Genomic DNA, 17,128 nt, shown 5'->3' on the forward strand with positions numbered 1-17,128 from the left:
TTAGGTTTCCTAATATCTCAGAAATCTAACAATAAGTTGCGGTAATGTCAAATGATGGAAGACATCTAGAAGAGAGAGAAGGCTGCAATTATAATTTAAGAGAGACAACATAGACACACGTGGGGAAATATTTTAATGCAAAGAGCAATCTGCGAATGACATGTGGATTGCAGCAGACTTTGGAACCGCAGTGAGGTAGGAGAAGCAGTAAATCAAAATACAAACAATAACTCCAATCGTTCTTTCTGAGAATTTTGATTCCTGAAAATCGGGATACAATATAATATAACGTACAAGTGGTCAGTAGTCCTAAAAATTGAGAAAACTGGATTTTTGAGAACTAAATTGAGAACGATCCTGGAGTATTTATTTGCCGGCTTGCCAAGTATAATTTGATTTTAATTCAATCTGTATACCATTAAGGTTAGTTCTGAAAACTATACATTATATGGCATCAGCTATTTCAAAATCTGAGTGTATATCAGGATCGTTTTCAAGTTAGTTATTAGAAATCCTGTTTTCTCAATTTGAAGTCTGGACTACTGACCATCTGTACGTTAACTCACAAGGGAACCTTTTAAGTGGTTCCTAATGCCAGCGAAAACGACCTATACAGGTCGAAAGAGGATGTTTCAAAACCTATAAATCAACTTTCAAAAGTTGCTTACGTGACCTGTAAGTGGCTGAAATCTTGACCTGAAAATTGGCCAATTTTATCATTGATTTGCTGTATTTCCTACCACGTTTGTAAAGACTACGGCGGCAGTTTAAAAACGTGTTCGAGTGGCGCAGGTGGTTAGCGCCCAGGAGGAGAAAATTTTTGCGCTGGTTCGATCCCCTCTACTGTTTTTTTTTGTTTGATTTATTTTTTTTCTTTTTTCAGTGTTTTTTGGAAGTTATCATTATAGATTTTCGGATTCCACCATCAACGTGATTACCTTCTGAATCCCTTTTAACTGATGATTATAAGAAAGATCTTCCGGTTGCCAGGTGCCGCCAGGTGGAATCCGAAAATCTATAATGATAACTTCCGAAAAACACTGAAAAAATGAAAAAAAAATAAATCAAACAAAAAAAATAAAAACAGTAGAGGGGATCGAACCAGCGCAAAAATTTTCTCCTCCTGGGCGCTAACCACCTGCGCCACTCGAACACGTTTTTAAACTGCCGCCGAAGTCATTACAAACGTGGTAGGAGATACAATAAATCAATGGCAAAATTTGTCGATTTTCAGGTCGAGATTTCAGCCACTTACAGGCCACGTAAGCAACTTTTGAAAGTTGATTTATAGGTTTTGAAACATGCTCTTTCACCCTGTATAGGTCGTTTTCGCTGGCATTAGGGACCACTTAAAAGGTTCCCTTGTCAGGTATTTTTGGGCCAAGTTGCCCTCAAATTGGGCCATGTGGCGCTGAAAATGGGCATGGTGGCCCATTCAATGAGGGCCACTATGCCCGTTTTCAGGGCCACATGGCCCACTCGATGGGCAAAGTGCCCAGATTCGGTACAACGCGCGGCATTTCGCTCCTTTTGCTCCTTCCCATTCAGCAATATAGTTAACAAGGTTACACATATTTGTACTTTCTACTATTTATTTGTCAAATTTAAACACAAAATAATAATAATTTCAGTAATTATGGGAAGTAATAGGGTAAAATAAACTAAAATTGTCAAAATATGAGATGGAGAATAGGAATACAGAAGAAGGAAATAATTTTTCGTGAAAACTATAAATATTCAAATTACAACAAAAAATTTAGAGTAAATGCAAAAAATTTGAAGATAGAAGACGGTGAAAGATAGAAGAAGGTGAGCAGCTGGATAGCGTAGTTGATGATGATTATTGTGTTGTTGAAATAATTTTTTGTACAGCTGAAATTTCATGAAAATTGAACAAAAACAAATAAAAAATACTGTCTTACCTGATGAGTCGAGTGTAGATTTTTTTCATCTTCTGTTTGAATAAGTAGCATAAAATTGAAAGACGATAAAATTGTGAAAGAAACGAAATAAATAAGAAAAATTGTGGCGAAAAATCAGAGTGTGCAGTAGAGCGCGATTTCTCAACTTGTGCCCACTTCGTGCCCATGCTGTGCCCATCCTGCCTCACCAAGCGCCCAACCTGTGCCCACATCCACCAACTATTTCCTATCTCTCAGCCTGTGGCCCAACCTGTGCCCAACTAGTGCCCACTGGGCCATGTGGCCCTTTTTGTGGGCACTGTGCTCTATTCACGGGCCACATGGCCCAATCGAAAGTTTCGTTGCCCTACCCTTGCCCAAAAATACCTGAGAAGCGATTTTCAAGAATTAAAATTAAAAGCTACCAAGCCCCGCCCCTTAGTTTCAATGTCTTCTTACTAATTCAATCTAGTAGCATGATATTTTCCAACGTTGGTCAAGTTGATTGCAGATATATCTCATCTGAAATGTTTTTGTAAAAAATTCGATTCGAATTTTTAAAGTTGTCACAAATTCTTGTCTAAACACTGTTTGCGAAATTTTGAACAATTTCATTGTCAGATTTAAAACTTTCGAGTAGTTTCAATTTAGAACTGAACATAATGTAAAGCTGCCCAGATCTCAGCGAGAAATTTTAAAGAGGTTCATTGTTGCTCATATTTGACAACAACGAGTACCTAAGAGTTTTTCTGTTCATTTAAAAATAGTACTGCAAACTTGAAAAATGTATTTTGGTCATAATCTGAGAGGTACTGAGAGGTGCATAGTTTTACGGATTTTTTTTTCGATTTCCGAAAGCTCCGTATTCCGGAAATTGAAAATTCAAAAAAGCCAGAATCCGGAATCCGAACAGCTCTGACGTTTAAAGAGTTTGTAGTATTCAATTTTTAGTATTCCAATTTTTTACATAAAATATTAACAATAAATTCCAGTTGGAAATTTTTAGTACTGTTTCAGAAGGCTTGTCTTGAGCCGACGAATTGTTTTGCTTATCATAAAAATAAGCGTGTTTGAAATACAGTATATTATAAAAGGATCAAGACTCGCCTGTCTTGTCTTTTAGTCTTGGTGTGTTTCTTCTAACACTTTGATATGTTGCAACATATTTATTAAATAGTATAAATAGTCGGTATAAGAGAGGTGCCAAGAGGCAACCTACTCCGACCGATGCGTATGCATAAAAGTGAGGAAAAAGGCCGTTCGTACGGAAAGATAGTGGAAAGTGTAAACAAGAGGGGTCATTGGAGATAAATCATTCTGCGCGCTGGCAGGAACAACAGAATAATAAAAGAATGACAGGAACGTATTTTGCCCTGTCACATCCCCGCTTCTTAGGAAAAGATGGTTCGTCCTCGAACCACAAAAATGATTGATGGAATTTTGAATTCGAATTAGAACCATTTCCCCCCAAAAAGTATAACAATAGAACAATAACAAAACAAAGCTTTGCGGGTTCTCCCTCCTTTTCGAATAGCTACTTCGTCCCTGAAGTCTCATATCCCATGGAATGATATGAAAAATCTAGTTAGAAATAGTTACACGAAAAACCTTAACATCCAAAAGAATAAACACAATGTACTAATATTCTATCACTAAACTTATAAACTAATACGTCGGAAAAAGTCACTCTCAATAACTGATACTCTAACTCGATTAGTGACAACGACAAAACACTAAGAATCTGAGATACAATAAAATCAAATGAAACTCGACAATACAAAATAGTGAAAATCAAACTAGGAATGTAACTCTCAAAAGATTACCATACAATTCATAAGTTAACAATGGACGGAGGTCCCAACTCAAAATCCATTGGTCTCAAAACTAATCCTACTCGATAATTACCTAGGTGTAGAGATGCCTTAACAATACACTAGAATAATTTCTTTGGGGTAACGCCTACTACTCAGTGGATCAAACTTTTCGATAATTGTTAATGAGAACAGAACTTATGATTGCCAGTTGAGAAGTCAGCATCCGACGGTTGACATCACAGCATCCGCATTGGAGATCAGCTTCCGGAAAATCGGCTCACAAATAATAGAAAAAGGAATAGTAGAACGGCAAAACAGAAGGGAATAAATAGACGGTTCGGTACCCAGGTGTAGCGGTAAAACTCGGGAGCACCGAGGAATATGAATCCTTGACCGAGAGTTCACGGATAACTACTGATTATAGGCGAATCAGTTGAAATCCTACTCTTAGGAACCTCCATATAAAAGGATCAAGACTCGCCTGTCTTGTCTTTTAGTCTTGGTGTGTTTCTTCTAACACTTTGATATGTTGCAACATATTTATTAAATAGTATAAATAGTCGGTATAAGAGAGGTGCCAAGAGGCAACCTACTCCGACCGATGCGTATGCATAAAAGTGAGGAAAAAGGCCGTTCGTACGGAAAGATAGTGGAAAGTGTAAACAAGAGGGGTCATTGGAGATAAATCATTCTGCGCGCTGGCAGGAACAACAGAATAATAAAAGAATGACAGGAACGTATTTTGCCCTGTCACAATATCATACTGAGTATACAACGTCTTTATAACTCAAGATGTGATTTGCAACAACTCCAATTTTTCCTAATTATAACCCTATCAAAGTTGTCCATATGTATGTATTCATCATTTTTCAGCACCCTGTCCACAAAGGTAGACTTCTGAGACATCTGAACATAATCCCATGTACATGTGCTCTTTGCTTAGTGTTTGCTAAGTTAAGGATCGGGTAGAAAAGGTTATCGTCGAGTATTTCCAAGAAAAATGCGTCAGAACCAACACCCTCCTTGAGTTATTTGGTCCCTCTTGAACCTCTTCTCCCTCTTTTTACTCAAAGTATTTTAATTCATATGTACATAAAGCCCACATAGACTTCCGCTAGGCTCATTTCCGCTTTGCATTTCTTTCTTTTTTATGATGTGTGTATTAGTCTCGTAAGTTCAAATAAACCTTTATTCTTCAATTAAGCAACTTTGGCGGCACGAACTTGTATCACCTGAACCTGACTTGAAGCTTTGGCTCCAACGAGCTTCTTCCTCAACCATGGAATCTGAAGAGATTTCTGAACTTCTAGGTTTATGGAAAGGTAGATAATAGAGTTGGAAGAGCAATTAAAGGTCACTAGCACTGGTACAACAGAGTACCATTCTGATTGATTTGTTGGGACGATATGGGGAAGGAGCTCAAATAGAACCCAAGTGAAAATGTAAAATATAGAGATGAACACGAATTGGAATAAGTACCTGAACACAATCTTAAAATGAATTTCAGCTCTTCATAACTTACTTCACATCTTGGTTACTTTTATTTCTCTGAACATTACTTGTTTTGTTATGGTTTCGGATTGACCGGAATACTGATATATAGCATAGTGTGGAAGTGGAGGTACATACAATATCATATGAGACAAGCATTAGGTTAGAGTAGGAGTAGAGACCATCTATGTTAATATGCATGAATGACATTACGTTATGATCGGCGATGAATCTGTATAAAAGTCTGATGAGATTCGACAGACTCAATCTTAGTGAGTCTTACACGCAGCACGGAAAAATATACTGGGTACAAACCGCAGATCCCACAGTAAACGAAATAAGGAACGCAAAAATTATCATGGTAGTTTTGAAAGTGAAAACATTTTTCTGTTTCAACGTAATCACGGTGAACCGGTTAACCGCCATAACTATCTGTACTAGACACTCCATGTACCAGGCATTGATAAATATCCAACCGAATACAATAGCCAGGGCATTGGTCCGGTGTCCGGTAATCACGTATCGCTTTAATTTTATTATCGGGATAAGGTATACTTCAGCTCAGAAAACTCTTACGTCCGCTATAATCGAAGCTGCTAGATAAAAGCAAATTATCGATAATTGCATCAAATCTGATATAACATTGAAAAATGCGATGACATAAATCGAACTCTTCTTTGCAATAAATGCCAGTCGAAATACCGGCATAAAAATCAGCAAATTCAAAAAAATGGCGAAGAGCGAGAGGGAGAAGGAAGTCATGCCGAGATACCATTTCAGCGTCATTGTTACGTGAAATAAGCTTGTTGTTGTCCAGTTCCCACATTATATAGTTATTGAGGTGACTCGGAAATTGGGATGGTTTCCGGTATTGTCTAAAGACGTGTAGATGTTCTACAAAGAACATAGGCTAAATTGGATTTCTGCCTTAGCGGAGGTGTGTGTATTGTGGGATAGTCTGATTAGGTTGTTGTGCTCGAAAGATTGACTCTAAACCAAAAATTTGACTGAAAGATGTGCATGTCTTAAAATTTTATTTTAGGTCCGTATCCCCGCCAACTGTTAACTGATGACTGTGAGTTGCTACTCAGCAAATTATGGCAGGATTGGCTGGCCAGCGATACACAAGATGGGATCCAGTTAAATGAACACCGATTTTCCAACAATCCCTGTTTTCCTGGTGTTTTCCTGGTACAGTAAGATGTCTGCTGTAAGTTTAGTAGTGATTATAAAACGTTTATGAATAAGTTATAATTTTTAATCAAAATGTTATAAATCCTCTTCATGCTACATTCTGCTGATTCTCATGGACCATTCCAATCGATCTGAATGGCTGATGCTTCCTTTCCGGTATAAATCGTATCGCCACATGTGCAACCGGTCCGACACTTGCTCTTGACTGATTTGTCACACTCATCATAGACATGTTAAACTTGGGAGACTCTTGTTTGGCCAAACCAATGAACTGAAGCACAGAGAGTAGTTTTTGAGGGAAAATGTTGTTTTGGACCTGCAAGTATTCGCTTTTTTCAAGGATTCGTTTCGAATTTCGTGTTCTTACTTCACTGTTAAAACCAAGATAAATTATAGCATTCGATGTACAGTTAATGGTATAAAACGTGGGAACTAAGATGAACCATTCCACATGTCTATTTGCCAGCAGGATTGGGAGAACTCGGAATAAAACCCAAACAAAAACATAGAACACCAAGAGTAAGCTAAATTGTATGGCGTATCTGATATCTCGGTTTCTTTTTGCCTTCTGGTGCTCTCCAGCCACCGAGGAGAAGGTAGGAGTAGAGTTGTGGACAGTCCAAAAGATCTGGAATTTTATTCACTATTAGGGTTAAGCAGCAGGTGAAATAATTTTCTACCATGATATAACAAATTGCAGAAATGATGGAGCTGCTTGCATTCAAAGGAAGGTCAAATTTATCCGAATAATTCGGAATCCCCTCTAATGAGTAGTAGGAGTACGAAAGGTATTCTTGGTCGAATACAAATCTAAAAAAGAAAAAAATAGAAGTAAAACACAACATTGTCTACTTACGCGCAACATGGGTTCAAGTACTGAGAATTGTACATGAGCATAAAACAGAAAGGAATCAGAAACGTGAATAGAAGGATAGTAGTGGTGAAGGTGAAAATTTTGTGCTTTTGTTGACAGATGATCACGTATCTGAAAATTCTTATGATCTCTGAGTAGAAGACTTTGGAATCACCTGTTAAGAGCCATGATTACTTGAGTGATTGTCTCAAAGTACCATAGAAACATGAACGAAGAACCGAACACCATTGTCCATGTGCTCTTTTTGACGGTGCTGATTAAAAAGGACTGGAAGAAAAGAATTGATCAGATTTGATATACCGTATCTTCTTACTTACGCTGGCTACTATACTAGGCGCTAGGTAAAACGTGGACATTGTCATCTGAAGGACGTCTGATAGAATATTGAAGAAGGCGATTATATAGACATGATTTTTCCGGAGCACAAAGGCCAAGCGGAATACTGTGAAGAGTGCAATAATATTGAGGAGAAGGCTGGTAGCAGATAGGATGCCGTAGCAGAATCCGAGTATTACTTTCACAGTGATTTCCATGTCAGCATGAATGAATGGGAGAAAGAATAATAATGAAAGAACAGACACTGATCGCTTACTGAAAATCACATGGTGTCCTGATGAACAAAAACGGAAATGAGGTATATGTATGTACAATTCATTGCCATATAATCATATAATAAGGAAGTCATACAATTGATTTATAGTTTTCAAAATAGTTATAAGAATTAATGAGTTGTAGGTCTAGCGGATGGGATTGGAATAGTGTGCACTTTCGACTGGGTGTGTTGTTCGTGGGAGTGATCAGTGGTGCCAATTCCGGAGAATCGGAAGATTTTGTGTTCGGAGAGACGGCGACGGATCTGGAATATTCTTTTATGATATTAGAGACGGTTTCCACTAGAGGCGTCGCGGTTTGCACTAGACGCGTCGCGGTTTTCACTAGAGACGTCGCGCTTTTTACTAGAGGCGTCGCGGTATTTACTAGAGGCGTCGCGGTTTTTACTAGAGGCGTCGCGGTATTTACAAGAGGCGTCGCGGTTTTTACTAGTGGCGTCGCGGTTTTCACTAGAGGCGTCGCGGTTTTTACTAGAGGCGCTGCGGTTTTTACTAGAGGCGTCGCGGTTTTTACTAAGGCGTCGCGGTTTCACTAGAGGCATCGCGGTTTCACTAGAGGCGTCGCGGTTTTTACTAAAGGCGTCGCGTTTTTCACTAAAGGCGTCGCACATGCCGCTAGAGGGGTCGCAGTTTCTGGTGGGTTTGAAGGTAATGAATGACTTTGTGGCCTAACTTTTCAACCATCATGTCTCTCTACCACCCATTGTTACGGGTTACGGTAGAATTTCCGGGGACGTGTCCCAAAAATTTTCACAACAAGGAGACTTCTAACTCACCTCCTGATTAAAAACAATGTAGACAAACGCATTTGCACTGCAATTAAACACGTGACACAACGATGTCAGTATGAACCATTCGATCTGCCTCCCGGTGAAAATAATAGGAAAAATCCGAAACATAATCCACGAGAACGTGTAAAACATAGAGATCAAGCAGAATTGCATTGCATACGACAATTCCTGACGTCCTCTTTTCCGTTGGTTCCCAGTTTCCATATTTGGAGTGATATTCTTAGAAGCACTGCGGATTGTGTAGAAAATCTGGAATTTTCAGTTAGCTAGACCTTGCTGACTGAAATATAATCGTACCCATGAGTAACAAACAACCGGAATAATCGAGCTAATAGCGTTCAGAGGGATATCACTTTGATCAGTGTAGTTAGTAAGATTTCCAATTTGAAAGTAGGAATAGGATAGAACAGTTTGATCTACCAAGAAGGTACAACATGGAAACACATATTGTACTATGTAGCTTTTGACCAAGGCAAATATGAAAGTGAAGGTGAAAAATATCAATAAATTCTTCTTGGTGAACATAGAAGATCGGAGGATACAGATAACCGCCCATCTAGAAAAAAGTTTTACATATTTTGAGTCATTAAGATAATTCAAGAATTCACCTATTTACCGCCATCACAATCTGAGTAATATTCCCAATATACCATAAGACCATGAAGATGAAGGAGATGAATACAGTAAGTTGGCCATTCCGTTCCTCGGTGGTTAAGAAACTCTGAAATTTGTCTAGAAAACCCCATTCTTTCCCCGTGGCTTACATTCATAATAATTGTTGGCGCCAAGTAGAATGTCGTAATCAGCAAGTGGGCAATGTCATTGACTATATTCACACTTGAAATCACATAAATCGAACTTTTATCCTCAGAAAATGCCAGTTGGAAAACTGGGGACACCACAGTGATATTGAGAAATAGTCCAATGGTAGATGCCACGAGAAGTATGAATCCAAGAATGGTTTTTGGGACGAGCTCGATCATTTTTAATTTGTTTGCAAGCGGAGAAGACTAGAATGAGCCTTTTATATGGCTCAGAACCTTTAGAAAGTTAAGCGCCTGCTAAGCCAGTCAAGTGATCGTTTCAAAATAGGAAAAATGATAGAAAGAATGTCTGAAAAATTAAATCTAATAGGTCGGTGTCGAGGGAAATGGCAAGGAACAGGTGAAGTGTTTGTGTAATAGTAGTAATACAAAATATAATTCAAATTTGGGTAGAAATAGATAAAAAGTTCGTTGACTACACTGTTTTAAGGTTATTTATATTAAGGATTAGAAAAATGTCTTGTGACAAGATTAGGTTAGATCAAGAACCTTAGGTTTTGTATCTATTCAAAAACCTGGAAAAAGAAAAAAGGCTCTTAATCTCTTAGTCATTAGGAAGGACTAAGCTTTGGTTCAGTTGGACTTTTTTATGAGATCGAACTAAAAACTTCAGGAGAGAGGTAAATAATAAATAATCTTCATTCAAATAGTCAAATGATTCATTGCTCATTCTCAACAACTTAAATTGCATCTGCCAGTCTAAAAGCGGTTCACACTTTGCCAGATGACCCATTTCGGTAGTTTTATCTTTGGTGAAATAAACTTTGCCACTTCTGGTTTCCCCATAGTCCCAAGAATCGTGCGGACGCTTCGGATGTTTTGCGGTTCCATTCCTGAAAACCCCCAAGAATATAAAAAATTGATTAACCTGGAGGATTCACCAATTCTATCCGTAAAATCATACTTCTGCGCCAAGTCCTCTGTGAACAAAGTCTTCCCAGACTTTTTCAGTCTCCCCGGATCCATCGCCAACCGAGCCAACGCTTTTCCAGTAAACTCAGTGGACTCTCCTTTCACATACTCCTCTGTGTCTTCTTTCATAAAATCTTCCACATTTTTCCGAAGCGACGTTTCAGTCTTCACGGGACCGGGAATAAGAGTAACGACGCAAACATTGTAGGGCTGAAAATAGAAGTGTTATACTAGGAAACGAGGCAGAATAATATCCGGTACATTGAGCTCCACAGCCATGTCTGTTGACATTCTGGCCAGTGCTTCCTTTCCAGCTCCATACGCAACATTGAATACATATCTGAAATAGTAGCAAGGGACTGACTTATTTAGCAAAAATTGGATTCATATGGCATTGTCCCTTTCAGCAAAAACAGAAACTCAGATTTTCTTCGGAAGAGCGCATTTGCATTAATAAAGGAAACTCACTTCAAGCCACCCAACGATCCGACATTCACAATAAGCCCTCTGCGTCTCTCTACCATCATTCTCGATGCATACACGGCACAATAGTAATGGTTTCTCAGCCCAACATCATTAATCGAATCCCAAAATGATGGGTCATGATCGAAAAATGGTTTCCCAACCATCTCCGTGGCTTTCTAAAAGTTAGCATTTTTCTGAGTCTACGGGTTGAAATTGAAAGCTTACCCCCAACGAGTTATATACATTGTTCACCAGTATATCAAGTCGTCCATCCTGCTCTTCTTTTATTTTTTCGAACAAGAATTTCACTTCGGTCATGTTCGAATGGTCGACATACAACGCGATCCCTCTCCCACCTCGGTTAGTGATTTCTAATATTATAAATTTAGGTAAAATCACAGAAATTGATTGTTAGGGATTGTTAATTAACAAATTACCTTTTGCAACATACTCCAATGACGGCAGGCCAAGCCCGAAGTTGTCACTTAACTCTGGCCGTCTTCCAGTAATGTATACTGTAGCGCCAGCTTCACCAAGTTGGAGAGCAATCCCCCGACCTAAATACTCACTGGTGACTCGAATATATAATAATTTCAGACTTACCGATTCCCCTGGAGGCCCCAGTTACCAGAGCCACCTGGTCTTGTAGTATAACACCCATCGGAATATATGTTACACATATGAAAGTGTATATTATATCGGGGCAGGCAAAAATAGGGGAACACGGATTATAGGATTTACCCTTTCAACTTGAATACTAGTGTCTGTATGTTATAATTGGATAGGATAGTTTGGTATGAATTTTATAACAAAATAACAATAGGTTCAAGCCATCGACCTAACCCGCTGAGAAGAATTCTGTGTTACGCTCACACTGAAATTCAAAAAACATGAATAGCAAACGCGCTCTATCAACAACCTACCTTATCGTAGAAATCTCTGCTTTCTTCCAGAACATTGCGTGTTTCCTGAGTTCCGGGTAAGTGATCATTATGACTATTGCATTACAGGTTGAGTGAATTGCCACTATCATAGTAAAATAGTAAGATAGCACCTGAGAATATCTAGTGGGTATGACGACAACAAACGCTATAGAGACAGCTGGAACAATGCCGACCAAAGAGCTTTGAAACTAAATTTTTTATAATTTGTTGTGTACATAGTTTAGTTAGACCTATTTGTGTACATACCTGAAGTACTAAATTCCTGACTGCCACCCGGTGTTTCTTCCAAGTTGCTTTAGATATGAGTGACTTCACTTCATGAAGGGTTCGAACCATTTGTAGGACTGAGATACCTATTGTGGCACCGGATTGAATACATCCAAACATTGCAAGAAAAAAGTAGACGGACATCCAGAAATTCATGATATATAGTTGAAAATCTTTGAGGGAGAGGAATTGTGACTCGAAGAATGGGTACTTCTTCCGAATCACCACAAACTGTTCTTCTTTTGATATACTACTCATAAAAAATGAGCCAGAAAATAGCAGTGGGTAACTTCCTAAAGCAGTTACAGATATTCTGTAGGCAATCATAGATAACTCAAAACGACTACTCATATGAGATATAGTTTTGTACTTTTTAATGAAACAAATGTTCAGCATATTGACCTGCATACTGGCAAGAAGGGACAGGAGGGTCTGAACTGTTTCGTACAGTTTGATTTATCTGATTCACAGTGATACCATCTGAATATCTACTGGAACTGACAAAAACTTGCCGAGCAGTCCGTTACTGTACCCTGCAGTTATAGGAAACAGACCAATTGGTTGCATTAAAACTGATAAATGAATGTCACCGATAGCGCAGAAAAGCTTAATGACAATAAAACTGCATTAATAAATATTGAGATGTCTACCTGATAAGCCAACAAATAATATCTGAAAGTGTCTAGCTTTTTGCCCTTGAAAAACAATAAATAACTGATAAAAGCGTTACAAATAACAGAAATTGTTCCAGAAATATAAAAGTGTTCTGCTAAATAACTGGGTGGTTGGAATTCGATGCTAAAATTGGTTGGCATTGACATGAAGGAGTCGTCGACCAACTAGACGCGTTTTGAGTTCCAGCTGCCAGTAGAAATTTGGCGTGAATCTATATATAAGGCAAATGAAATATCAACAATCACCAACAATTGACACTTTTAGCTTTGAAATTTTTTGAGCCAAGACATACCTCATTCTTATTAAGTTTTGATTAAGACTACTTTAATTTTACTTTATATTGCATGCAAGTTATACCACCTTTTTTAAACCACTGACACAATCGCATCCTGAAAAATAATTTTTTTTAACTTCACTTCTGCACCAAATACCGCTTACCTAAGATTTCTATGTTTTTAAAAGAACACCGTTTTTTTCTGAATTTCGGATAACTTAAATTTACAACGATCGCGTTGAGAGTAAGGTGAGTGGTTATCCCCATCACGGTCATAAGGCTTAAACTGGATATATCGAAGAACTGATTTCCAGAAGTCTCAAATATTGGACATTCACAGAAAAAGGTTAAAAAACATTTATTAAAAATTTATTACTGCAGGTTAGTTATATATATATATATATATATATAAGGAGATACATCCCTCACGAGATGGACTAGTAAAAAATATGGAGGAAAATGCGAGATATTTGGGATAGGCAACAAAATAACTGGGAGAAAAAGAACAATGGATTCAGAAAGAGAAAATACAGTTTAGGAAAAAAATTGATCAATCACAAGACCGAACTTCTCGGCGACACACGAATCGCCCTTCTACTTTCAACAGAGTTGTTCATAAAACTGACACTTCTTCGTTGGCGCTGAAGTTTTCCAGCCGTAGTCCAGAATAATACAAATGCTCGGAAATCCGGGACAGTAAAGATAACGACAAGACAGTTGATCGACGAGTGTGTGGTCATTACCATAAGCAAGTACCAGGTGAAAACTGGAAAAATGTATATATAGTTGATTAGCTGGCGCATTTGGTGTATCATAGTTTAAAAAAACAAAAAAAGATGTGTGCTATAAACTACGGAACGCAAAAAAATATATAAAATTGTGTACCTTGCGCCCCTTTGAACGGAATGAATATTGTCGACATAATCAGCATTCCAGGAAGTATCGCTATTGGTGTAGTCATAAACTATAAGCATCTGTCTCTAATCAACTTCGCACTATCACTTTCTACCTGTCCAACCAAACTCTTCAGCGCTGCCTTATGCTTTTCCAATGTGGATTTAGACAGGCTCAGTTTACATAGCATAAGTACATGATACATCTGGAAAGTTAGCACGAAAACGGTGATTGTAGCTTGTATGCATCCCGCCACTATCATTATAAGGAAAATTTTAAACATAATGCTAAACTCATACATAGCAAAATTAGAAAGTTTTTCGAATTTGTGGCGGAGCTTGGAGTAGTTCTGAAATAGTAATAGTTAGTTGTTAATGGTTTTTCTAATTTACCGTGTCAATTATTTGATATTCTTCTTCCTTAGTTAGATGTGCAAGAATAAACGGTATTACATAAGTAAAAGTATAGGCCATAAAGAAAAATACAATAGCGTTGTAAACATTCTCCGGGAGAACATATTTGTTAATTATTTTAGTAATAGCCTTGTGTTTTCTCAAAAAACAAAGATTCAATACGTTTACTTGATATCCAATGAGCAATGTAAGAATAACCATAAGAAAATGAGGACTGGCATCAATAAGTTTAACAAGAACTCCTATACAGTATCCAGACGGCAATGGAAACAATGTTACAGGTTGCATAAGGAAGGTTAAGTGGATGTCGCCCAAGGAACATGTGAGCTGAAAAGAATTTAATAAAAAGTTATCAGTAGGTCTTACCTGAAATGCAAGCATATAGTATCTAAAAGAATCCATTTTTCCTTTATGAAACAACAAAAGGTAGAAGACAAATGTATTGATCATGATAGATATAGAACCGGATATATAATAATGATGCACCAGAAACTGGGGAGTTTCGAAATCAACATCCAGCAATATCTCGTCAGTCATCTTTAGGCAAAAGTAACTAAAACTGAGCAGTGAAGAAAAATGAAATCATTTTTGACATGACAGATGTTTTATTTTATTCAAGACACGAATTTCAATAAATAAGCAACTGAAGTTGAGTGAGTGAACCATGAACCAGATAAGTAAGAGGAAAACAAAGAAATTCGATCAAGTTGATATTTCTATGAAATGTTCCACTCCAGAAGGTATTCGGTGGTTGAGAAAGGACAATCATAGTTAGGATTCCAGCTTGTTCGAAAATGGAAGCAAAAACATCACCCCATTTGCCATTATGTGCTTTCAGGACTGTTTCAGCCTAAGATGTAGATCTGCAACTTATCGGAACCAAAATGTCTGAGTTCATCTTATATTATATCGTTCTTCTTTACTCCAGCAATGCAAACGCTCGGAAATCCGAAAACGCGCAAATCACTAATATACAGTTTATGAAGGAGTGCGTTGGCATGGTCATCGTCATATAGCGAGTTTGGACTGAAACACTTTTTTGGTAGGTATGTCTGGCAGAAAATATGAATAGTTTCCCTCCGATCTATCGAACGGAAAAATTATTGTGAGAACTATAAAGATAGCAGGTAGAGTTGCTATGGGTGTTGCTAGGGACTGAAATAACTTATCAGACGTTTGTTTCTACACGAGTCCAACCTGCACAATCAAACTCTTAAATGATGACTTATGCTTCCCCAATGTTGTCCTTTATAGCATACTTGTCAACCGGGCCGAAACGGGCCGACACGGGCCGAAACGGGCCGACACGGGCCGGCTCGTAACTCGCGTCAAAATGAATATTATGAGCTGAAAAATATACCAAAATGTAGATCTCGACGAGTTCTATGTCAGTGGCCTACTACGGGCCGGATGGCTATTCGTTAATATTCCGCGGGCCGGGCTAGAATGGCTTTTTTGGCCATTTTCGCGTTTTTTGGCACTTTTTCCCGGCCCGCGGCACATTAACGAATAGCCATCCGGCCCGTAGTAGGACACAGACATAGAACTCGTAAAGATTTACATTTTGGTATATTTTTCAGCTCATAGAATTGAGTTTGAAGCAAGTTACGCGCCGGCCCGTGTCGGCCCGTTTCGGCCCGGTTGACAAGTATGCTTTATAGGCTCAAAGTACAAATAGCTAACCCTTTATACATCTGGAAAGCTAGCAAAAACACTATGAATGTTGATTGGTAACACCTGATAATAACCATTGCGAAAAACGTGTTTATCATTGGATTTAGCTTATAAAACATAAAAATTTTAAGCAAATAAAATAAATCGATGTACATTGGATAGTTCTATAAAGCAAAAGTTTTACACATCAGCATTTATAGTTTCTTATATATATATTCTTTATTCGGTTTGAATCGATAACTTTCAAGACATCGCGTTCCTAAACGAGTTCGGAGCAACTCGGGTTCCTACAAACGACACAGATCGACTCTCTATCCTAATTTGCTTCAATTTTTTCCCCGCTTCAATCCACATTAGAACAATCGATCGAAACTGTGGAATTGTGAATATCACGACGAGACAGTTGATAGTAGAGTGGGTGGTCATTATCATGAGCATGTACCAGGTGAAAACTGGAAAAATGTATATATAGTTGATTAGCTGGCGCATTTGGTGTATCATAGTTTAAAAAACAAAAAAAGATGTGTGCTATAAACTACGGAACGCAAAAAATATATAAAATTGTGTACCTTGCGCCCCTTTGAACGGAATGAATATTGTCGACATAATCAGCATTCCAGGAAGTATCGCTATTGGTGTAGTCATAAACTATAAGCATCTGTCTCTAATCAACTTCGCACTATCACTTTCTACCTGTCCAACCAAACTCTTCAGCGCTGCCTTATGCTTTTCCAATGTGGATTTAGACAGGCTCAGTTTACATAGCATAAGTACATGATACATCTGGAAAGTTAGCACGAAAACGGTGATTGTAGCTTGTGTGCATCCCGCCACTATCATTATAAGGAAAATTTTAAACATAATGCTAAACTCATACATAGCAAAATTAGAAAGATTTTCGAATTTGTGGCGGAGCTTGGAGTAGTTCTGAAATAGTAATAGTTAGTTGTTAATGGTTTTTCTAATTTACCGTGTCAATTATTTGATATTCTTCTTCCTTAGTTAGATGTGCAAGAATAAACGGTATTACATAAGTAAAAGTATAGGCCATAAAGAAAAATACAATAGCGTTGTAAACATTCTCCGGGAGAACATATTTGTTAATTATTT

The 17,128-nt window shown here is 38.0% G+C and overlaps 5 protein-coding genes across 5 annotated transcripts; all 5 read right to left on the reverse strand.

Annotated features, from left to right (window-relative positions):
• Positions 1–4,914: 4,914 nt before the first annotated feature.
• Positions 4,915–5,365, reverse strand: GCK72_017255 (uncharacterized protein; the record flags this gene model as incomplete). The annotated part of the gene is made up of 2 exons (XM_003097547.2): positions 4,915–5,194; positions 5,238–5,365. The coding sequence occupies 2 exons, from the start codon at positions 5,363–5,365 to the stop codon at positions 4,915–4,917; spliced, it is 408 nt and encodes a 135-aa protein (XP_003097595.2).
• A 1,123-nt stretch (positions 5,366–6,488) lies between these two features.
• Positions 6,489–7,807, reverse strand: GCK72_017256 (uncharacterized protein; the record flags this gene model as incomplete). Its single annotated transcript, XM_003097615.2, has 6 exons — positions 6,489–6,716; positions 6,768–7,028; positions 7,081–7,210; positions 7,257–7,385; positions 7,429–7,541; positions 7,592–7,807. 6 exons carry the CDS (start codon positions 7,805–7,807, stop codon positions 6,489–6,491), a joined length of 1,077 nt encoding a protein of 358 aa, XP_003097663.2.
• A 188-nt stretch (positions 7,808–7,995) lies between these two features.
• On the reverse strand, positions 7,996–9,659 carry GCK72_017257 (uncharacterized protein; the record flags this gene model as incomplete). The annotated part of the gene is made up of 5 exons (XM_003097574.2): positions 7,996–8,130; positions 8,662–8,925; positions 8,974–9,232; positions 9,285–9,397; positions 9,441–9,659. 5 exons carry the CDS (start codon positions 9,657–9,659, stop codon positions 7,996–7,998), a joined length of 990 nt encoding a protein of 329 aa, XP_003097622.2.
• Positions 9,660–10,199: 540 nt separating this feature from the next.
• GCK72_017258 (uncharacterized protein) lies at positions 10,200–11,538 on the reverse strand (the record flags this gene model as incomplete). The annotated part of the gene is made up of 7 exons (XM_003097566.2): positions 10,200–10,333; positions 10,382–10,622; positions 10,674–10,752; positions 10,881–11,053; positions 11,103–11,248; positions 11,315–11,434; positions 11,481–11,538. The coding sequence occupies 7 exons, from the start codon at positions 11,536–11,538 to the stop codon at positions 10,200–10,202; spliced, it is 951 nt and encodes a 316-aa protein (XP_003097614.2).
• A 164-nt stretch (positions 11,539–11,702) lies between these two features.
• Positions 11,703–12,346, reverse strand: GCK72_017259 (uncharacterized protein; the record flags this gene model as incomplete). Its single annotated transcript, XM_053731980.1, has 3 exons — positions 11,703–11,751; positions 11,801–12,009; positions 12,068–12,346. The coding sequence occupies 3 exons, from the start codon at positions 12,344–12,346 to the stop codon at positions 11,703–11,705; spliced, it is 537 nt and encodes a 178-aa protein (XP_053580893.1).
• Between the last annotated feature and the right edge of the window lie 4,782 nt (positions 12,347–17,128).

This window comes from Caenorhabditis remanei, chromosome V (genome assembly GCF_010183535.1).
Source record: "Caenorhabditis remanei strain PX506 chromosome V, whole genome shotgun sequence".
NCBI classification, from domain to species: Eukaryota; Metazoa; Nematoda; class Chromadorea; order Rhabditida; family Rhabditidae; genus Caenorhabditis; species Caenorhabditis remanei.